This window comes from Nanorana parkeri, unplaced genomic scaffold (assembly GCF_000935625.1).
Source record: "Nanorana parkeri isolate BGI_ZX_2015 unplaced genomic scaffold, ASM93562v1 scaffold2092, whole genome shotgun sequence".
Taxonomy (NCBI): domain Eukaryota; kingdom Metazoa; phylum Chordata; class Amphibia; order Anura; family Dicroglossidae; genus Nanorana; species Nanorana parkeri.
This window is the reverse complement of record NW_017308360.1, coordinates 187,347-196,138: the sequence shown is the minus strand read 5'-3', so window position 1 is coordinate 196,138 and position 8,792 is coordinate 187,347. Positions and strand designations below refer to the sequence as shown.

The 8,792-nt window shown below is 51.7% G+C and overlaps 1 protein-coding gene across 1 annotated transcript in view; it reads right to left on the bottom strand.

Moving 5' to 3' along the window:
- VWA5B1 (von Willebrand factor A domain containing 5B1) overlaps nt 1-8,792 on the bottom strand; it is a 71,923-nt gene that overhangs the window by 11,352 nt on the left and 51,779 nt on the right. The window contains exon 16 of the mRNA XM_018572652.1: nt 3,273-3,510. Coding sequence (XP_018428154.1) covers nt 3,273-3,510 — 238 coding nt within the window. The remainder of the gene's footprint in view (nt 1-3,272; nt 3,511-8,792) is intronic.

Here is an 8,792-nt window from a genome sequence, read left to right as displayed (position 1 = left end):
TTCTATAACTTCTCACGTTTTTGGCAATTGCTAATTTTTTTGCCATGGAAAGCTATCTTAAAAGTTTAGAAACATGTTTTTTTTGTTTGCAATGAAACAACAATAAAAAAAAGAATATACAAATTTTTAATAAAAATTGCTTACATTTGCATAAAGAACCGCAAAATGGCCACACTTTTTTTTTTTTTACAATAATTGATTAATCCAAAATTTAGCAAAATTGTGCTGAGAATTGTTTGAAAGGATTCTCGCAAAAATTTAAAGGAGAACTCCTCCTCATTGTTCAAGCCGACGTGTGACAATGAGACTGTCACAGGTCGGCTCAGTAGATCGGGAGGTGAGCGAACACATACCGGCGCTCGCTCACTTCTCGATCATCTCCCTGCAAAGACCAGTGACTGTCACTCACGGCTCCCTACAGGGATTCCCCCCCTCCCCTGTCTGATCCTCCAACGCTGACTGGCGGAACAGACGGGGGAGGGGGCGGGCACAGCTGGCTCTGCCTCTGGATAGGCAGAGCCAGCTGTCGATGTCGGGATCCATCCCGGCTGCGGCGTCTCAGTATACCGCGAGCTGTAGCTCCCTATATACTGAGCTTAGGGTGACGGGAGGACGCTAGTTTGTGTCCTCCCATTACCCTAAGGAGAACTATGAGAAAAAACACTGACCCCATAGTTCTGTTTTAATCAATAATAGCTTTTTTTCTCCCCCTAATAGAAATGTCAGAATTTTAACAAATAATTTGAAGTGTAAAAAAAGCCAAAAGTTTTTGGCGTTTTGCAGAACCGGCATGCAAAATGTAACAATAAAAAACAAACAAGCCAGAGAATCTCCCCCCTCCCCCCGCACATTTCCCACACACACACAGACAGATGCATATGGACCTGTAGAGAGAGTCTCCCCGCCCCCCGCACACAGACAGATGCATAAGGACCTGTAGAGAGAGAGTCTCCGCCCCCCCCCCCCCCATCTCCCCCACCCAGACAGATGCATATGGCCCTGTAGAGAGAGTCTCCCCGCCCCCCGCACACAGACAGATGCATAAGGACCTGTAGAGAGAGAGTCTCCGCCCCCCCCCCCCCCATCTCCCCCACCCAGACAGATGCATATGGCCCTGTAGAGAGAGTCTCCCCGCCCCCCGCACACAGACAGATGCATAAGGACCTGTAGAGAGAGAGTCTCCGCCCCCCCCCCCCCCATCTCCCCCACCCAGACAGATGCATATGGCCCTGTAGAGAGAGTCTCCCCGCCCCCCGCACACAGACAGATGCATAAGGACCTGTAGAGAGAGAGTCTCCGCCCCCCCCCCCCCCATCTCCCCCACCCAGACAGATGCATATGGCCCTGTAGAGAGAGTCTCCCCGCCCCCCGCACACAGACAGATGCATAAGGACCTGTAGAGAGAGAGTCTCCGCCCCCCCCCCCCCCATCTCCCCCACCCAGACAGATGCATATGGCCCTGTAGAGAGAGTCTCCCCGCCCCCCGCACACAGACAGATGCATAAGGACCTGTAGAGAGAGAGTCTCCGCCCCCCCCCCCCCCATCTCCCCCACCCAGACAGATGCATATGGCCCTGTAGAGAGAGTCTCCCCGCCCCCCGCACACAGACAGATGCATAAGGACCTGTAGAGAGAGAGTCTCCGCCCCCCCCCCCCCCATCTCCCCCACCCAGACAGATGCATATGGCCCTGTAGAGAGAGTCTCCCCGCCCCCCGCACACAGACAGATGCATAAGGACCTGTAGAGAGAGAGTCTCCGCCCCCCCCCCCCCCATCTCCCCCACCCAGACAGATGCATATGGCCCTGTAGAGAGAGTCTCCCCGCCCCCCGCACACAGACAGATGCATAAGGACCTGTAGAGAGAGAGTCTCCGCCCCCCCCCCCCCCATCTCCCCCACCCAGACAGATGCATATGGCCCTGTAGAGAGAGTCTCCCCGCCCCCCGCACACAGACAGATGCATAAGGACCTGTAGAGAGAGAGTCTCCGCCCCCCCCCCCCCCATCTCCCCCACCCAGACAGATGCATATGGCCCTGTAGAGAGAGTCTCCCCGCCCCCCGCACACAGACAGATGCATAAGGACCTGTAGAGAGAGAGTCTCCGCCCCCCCCCCCCCCATCTCCCCCACCCAGACAGATGCATATGGCCCTGTAGAGAGAGTCTCCCCGCCCCCCGCACACAGACAGATGCATAAGGACCTGTAGAGAGAGAGTCTCCGCCCCCCCCCCCCCCATCTCCCCCACCCAGACAGATGCATATGGCCCTGTAGAGAGAGTCTCCCCGCCCCCCGCACACAGACAGATGCATAAGGACCTGTAGAGAGAGAGTCTCCGCCCCCCCCCCCCCCATCTCCCCCACCCAGACAGATGCATATGGCCCTGTAGAGAGAGTCTCCCCGCCCCCCGCACACAGACAGATGCATAAGGACCTGTAGAGAGAGAGTCTCCGCCCCCCCCCCCCCCATCTCCCCCACCCAGACAGATGCATATGGCCCTGTAGAGAGAGTCTCCCCGCCCCCCGCACACAGACAGATGCATAAGGACCTGTAGAGAGAGAGTCTCCGCCCCCCCCCCCCCCATCTCCCCCACCCAGACAGATGCATATGGCCCTGTAGAGAGAGTCTCCCCGCCCCCCGCACACAGACAGATGCATAAGGACCTGTAGAGAGAGAGTCTCCGCCCCCCCCCCCCCCATCTCCCCCACCCAGACAGATGCATATGGCCCTGTAGAGAGAGTCTCCCCGCCCCCCGCACACAGACAGATGCATAAGGACCTGTAGAGAGAGAGTCTCCGCCCCCCCCCCCCCCATCTCCCCCACCCAGACAGATGCATATGGCCCTGTAGAGAGAGTCTCCCCGCCCCCCGCACACAGACAGATGCATAAGGACCTGTAGAGAGAGAGTCTCCGCCCCCCCCCCCCCCATCTCCCACACACAGACAGATGCATATGGACCTGTAGAGAGAGTCCCGCCCCCGCACATCTCTCACACACACACAGACAGATGCATAAGGACCTGTAGAGAGAGTCTCCCCGCCCCCGCACATCTCCCACACACAGACAGATGCATATGGACCTGTAAAGAGAGTCTCCCCCCCCCCCGCACATCTCCCACACACAGACAGATGCATATGGACCTGTAGAGAGAGTCTCCCCGCCCCCCGCACATCTCCCACACACAGACAGATGCATATGGACCTGTAGAGAGAGCCCCGCCCCCGCACATCTCCCACACACAGACAGATGCATATGGACCTGTAGACAGAGTCTCACCCAGATCGCCCGGGCTGCTGAACGGCTGGCTGTCAGAAGAGGATTTCAGAGAGAGGGAGGTCTCATGCTGGGTGGTGGAGGGGCTTCCTGTGTTGAATGGTTTTACAGCCTCGGGGGTCAGCGGGCACTCCCCATCATGGCAGAATGACGGGCAGCTTTGCTGAAGCAGAGACGGACGCCGGGCGCCGGCGCCCCTAATCTTTGTGGTGCTGACAAACGGACTGACGGACAAGGAGGACTGATGGGATCCGGGGAAAATATGGACGGGAGGGAGATAAGAAAGAGATGGAGGACCATTACCACCTTATAATTACTGGTGAACTTTCCTCATGCAACCAAATATGTGTACTTCAATGTGAAGGCAAAACCCAAACTCAGGCAAATTTTACCCAATTGTCACGTCTTTCAAGTGGAGTGCTATTAAAAATATTTCACGGCTGAGAAGATACAGCTGCAGGAAACTGAGCCGGCGGCAGAATTAGGGGGGGTTCTCCGCTCTCCAGGCTCTGCCGTTCTCTACGAGGGGGTGGAGACCCAACAGCTTGAAGGAACTTAGAGGAGGACGCACAATCCAGGCCAGACAATGGAAGGTGCCCTTCAGTGGTCTACACAGGAAGTCTATTTTACTAAAGAAAATATATATTTTTGGGGACTATCATTTGGGTAGAATAAGACTGAGGAAGGGTTCTCCCTCCGTGAACAGTTGGCTGTATTTAAGAAAAAACCCCAAAGTGTAGGTTCTGCCCTGATGTGAATGAAGCTCCGAGCTTGAGGTGTGTTGATCTGTATGTGACCCTGAAGACTAGAGCGGCCCTTTGTCCGGGTGTTTATGTGCCGGCCCTGCGTGTGTCTGCCTTGCCTGCACCAGTAATTATAACATAATGGATAGAGCAGGACACACTTTTGGATTTTTTTTCTGGCATTTTCAGTAACACCTTTGGAGGGTGTTAATGAAGAAAAAAAATCCTCACGTTTGGCTCCTTCTATCCATTATTGCGCTAATTAGTGAAGTCACAGAACCCGAGGCCTGAAAACTTACCGATATTCCTGGTCTAAAGACAGTCGGCGTCCTTCAGGTACATATTGATTGGGTATCGGAACAACAGAGAGACATATAGATCCATACCTACCGTCAGGGGCAGGCCTCTTAGTAGGCCGCAAAGGCCACTGACCCCTCACATTGCCACTTCATTTCCTGCATTGATTTCTTATTAAAGTCATATACACAATAACTTAAATGTCAGCACCCTCCAAGTGGCACTCCAAGTGGCATTACCAGTTCAGATTGAGGCACTTTATATACAATGTGGATAAAGGTATCTGGACTTCCTTCCGAATTATTCCATTCCATTGTTTCCAGTAAGGGGGACTGTTCATACAAACTCAATGTAGACAATTTTGCTCTTCCAGCCTTGTGGTCACAGTTTGGCTACCTCCAGTGTACAAAGCCAGCTCCATAAAGACATGGTGTAACCGGTTGTGTGAAGACCCCTTTCTGTCCCACCATGGCTGCCCCGAGTGTGCAAAGCCAGCTCCATACAGACATGCTGTGACCAGTTTGGTGAAGACCCTTATCCGCCCCACCATGACTGCCACCTGTGTGCAAAGCCAGCTCCATAAAGACATGGCGGGGCCATCTTGGTGTGGAGGAACTCAAGTATCCTACACAGAGCCCTGACTTCAACCCTACTGAACACCTTTCAGTAGGGTTGTATCCAGTATCGGTACCTCTTGCTAATTTGGCGGTATGATCACATATACCCACAGACACCCTCCAATATCTTGGGTAAAGCCCTCCCAGATGAGTGGAGGATGTTGTAGATACAAAGGAAGGTGGAAACTTCATATTATTCTCCATGGATTTGGAATGAGATGTACTACATGCTCATACAGGCATGGTGGTCAAATCTCCACCTATGTCCATATAGTGTGCATACCTTCATGCACCTCGTACCACTTATATTTCCTTGTCCTGGGGCTATACATACACCAGGAGCCATAACTGTGTGAGACCATGACTGAACAGACTGGGGATGCTGCCTGCGCCGTGGTCAGGACCTTTGGGGATTGGAAACAGCCAGCATTACCACTGCGGTACAAAATCCTAACACCTCAGCAGCAATCACATGACTACGGCGGCATCCCATAAAGGACACATCGTGTGGCCTATCAACTAGATGGCGGTGCCCAAGGCCTGGTGGGAACCAATGCCAAATCCTACGAGGAACTCACAATTTACAATGCTGGTTGAAAAATGGGCCATCAGGTATATAGATATAGTGTTACTGCTAGGAACAGCCAGGGCCTACAAGCTCCATCATATGGCCCAGATTGTGGTGCATCACGTCATCTGACTACATGTGTCGTATTTAGGTGGCACGTTTACCATCAAGGGAAGGCCGCTCCTCGTGTTTATCTTTTTGTTTCTCTTTTACTAGAACCCAACAAAGAACTGGAGATCCGGGATATAACCCTCACACAACGCATGGCGGCCTCACAACAAGAGTGGTGAGGACATACTGTGAAACCCAAGCCAGGCCCCGAAAAAGTAGTATGGAGGCCATTTTGTCTCCTGAGCTTCTACCTATCCCCCAGTCCTATCACTCGGAACGCGTGAGGTCACCGGCACGCAACTTCAACAAACATCTCTGATATTTTTAGACACCGCAGACGAAATAAAAAACAGAAATACTTTGTACGAGAACATTTGTAGAGATCTACATGAGACCGGGACCTACTTCCACAGATGGGAGCCGCCCACGCTTAATCTGTCAAAGGGAAAGGGGAAAATGCATTCCGCAAATTTTTTATATATGTTTCAGGGGCTCTCCGATATTTGGCAGAAGGTTGAAGTGAGGATGGAGATCCGGAACGAGACACAGAGTGAACATTTCTTCAACTCCAATTCTGGGTGTAACCTGCCCCCTAATGGCTGTAAGTGATGGAGGAGGCAGTAGAAGTGGAAAGAATTCAACTTTGTTTTGTTGTTGACGGAAGTACCAAGATGTACTCTAGATCAGCGGTCGCCAACCGGTGGTCCGCGAGAAAATTTTGGTGGTCCCCGGGCCCCTCTAATGCCGTGCAGGCTGGGCCGTCATTGAAGCGGCACTGGAGGCTCCGGGGGGCTGCCTCTCACTGACTCGAGCAGCGGCTGTCACAAGGAATGCGCGGCTCTCAGTACAGTGCGGGCTGTGCAGGAGGCGGGGCATCTCGGAATGCGCGGCTTTCAGTACAGTGCGGGCTCTGCAGGAGGCGGGGCATCTGGTCAGTACCCGGACTGAGCAGGCTGCAGGACATAGAAAAAGTGGGGAGAAGCCAGGTAATAGTCGCTCAGTGTGGGGGAAGGGGAGACACGGGGGTGGTTAGGGGCAGTGCTGAAGCTAGGGGGGCATGTGCCCCGGGCGCCGCAGGCAGGGCCAGTAGCAGATTCGATAGGGGGGGAAACAATTAATATTATTACTGGGCCGGGGCAGCCGGCACCATTCCCTCCATCCACCAGCACTGCCACTCCTGCAGGCACACCCGCACCTATGTATGTATGTGTGTGTGTATATATATATATATATATACACACACACACGACAATATATTTATATATGAGGAATTCCCATTTCTCCTTGCCATGGCCATGAAACTGGAGTCACAAAGCACGATGGATTTCCTAGAGAGAGCAGAGCGGATGCTGTTTGCTTTCAGACCCTCTCTCTAAATGAAACTTTATATGGAGCCATCTGAACAGGCAGGAAAGGAGGCGGAGTGAGGGGAGGAGTCACTTCTCCAACTCGTTTACTTGTGTTATCCTTGAGCTACTTCCACTCTACCTGCTTCAAAATTAAAAAACGTTTGAGTCAGAATTTGGGCTCTGGGACAAAACGCTTCTCAGCATCAGAATCGGCAAATAGCAGATCCTTCATCACAGTTGTCAGGAGATCCGAGTGCAGCAAGCTTCAAACCACTCTCATTCCCTGAGGGTTACATCTGATAGGTCCAGGCGGCACTTCTGCTTGTTTCATTGAATGTCGAATAATCAGAAAATCAATCAAATCGGCATAAATTAGTTCAAAGGTTCTGTTGGTAAAAGTCTCACCGAGAAGACACTTCAGGGGGCGTATTTGTTCCGTTTTGTACATAAATATTCACATTTAGATGAGTATAAACCATTGGGGAGTACTGGAAATAGCGTGACCTCCTGAGTACCCTAGATAACAAGACAGCCACCAGGGGGTACTTGGCAAGGGGCTCGTAATGGAACAACATTGAGAATGTTCTTACAGAGGAGCCCTAAATACCAGCCACAAAATGCTTGAAGACCATTCAAAGTTCTTGAAATAATGGTAACAGACTGTGAAGAGCAGACTTTAAACACCAGCTGGAAGTTCTTCAAGAGGAGCTGGAAGCCTTTGAAAATCAGTTTGATGGTTTTGTGAAGTGAAGAGATGAAGGTACTTCAAAAATGAGTTAGAATGCCAGCTAGAGGACCTTGAAAATTAGTTAGGAGGTCCTGAAGACCAGCTAGGGCCTTGAAGACCAACTGAAGGCATGTGGGGATGGTTGACATTCCCAACATACCAATTAGAAAGCCTTGACGATCAGTTAGGAGGTTCTGAAGACCATCTAGGACCTTGAAGACCAACTGGAGGTGTGTGGAGATGGTTGACATTCCCAACATACCAATTAGAAGGCCTTGACAATCAGTTAGGAGGTCCTGAAGACCAGCATGGGCCTTGAAGACCAACTGAAGGCATGTGGAGATGGTTGACATTCCCAACATACCAATTAGAAGGCCTTGACGATCACTTAGGAGGTTCTGAAGACCATCTAGGGCCTTGAAGACCAGCTGAAGGCTCTTGAATACTGGCTAGAAGACCTTAAAGACCAGTTAGAGTTCCTTGAAGGTCAGTGAGCAGGCCTTATAGACCAACCAGATCAGGTGAAGGTAAAATACACTGGCTGGAAATCCTTCGAACCAGTTAGAAGGCCTTGAATGCCAGCTAGAAGCTCGTCAAGACCAACAAGTAGGTCAAGGAGACCAGCTAGAAGGTGCTGAGAACTAACCAGAAAGCCATGAAGACCACAAATTGTGGGAGGAGCAGAGACACAAACTACTGGAGGGAAATCTCACCATTGTGGGAGGAGCAGAGACACAAACTACTGGAGGAAATCTCACCATTGTGGGAGGGGCAGAGACACAAGCTACTGGAGTGAAATCTCACCATTGTGGGAGGGGCAGAGACACAAACTACTGGAGGAAGACACACACTACTGGAGGAAATCTCACCATTGTGGGAGGGGCAGAGACACAAACTACTGGAGGAAATCTCACCATTGTGGGAGGGGCAGAGACACAAACTACTGGGGGGGATCTCACCATTGTGGGAGGGGCAGAGACACAAACTACTGGATGGGGGGAGTCCTCAATATTGGGAGCAACTACAGTCAGTTGAAGCAATTTTCTTAGTACAATATTTACTTCTTCCCGCAGTTATTGGCCAGACGCCAAACGCTGCAAAAGATTAAGAC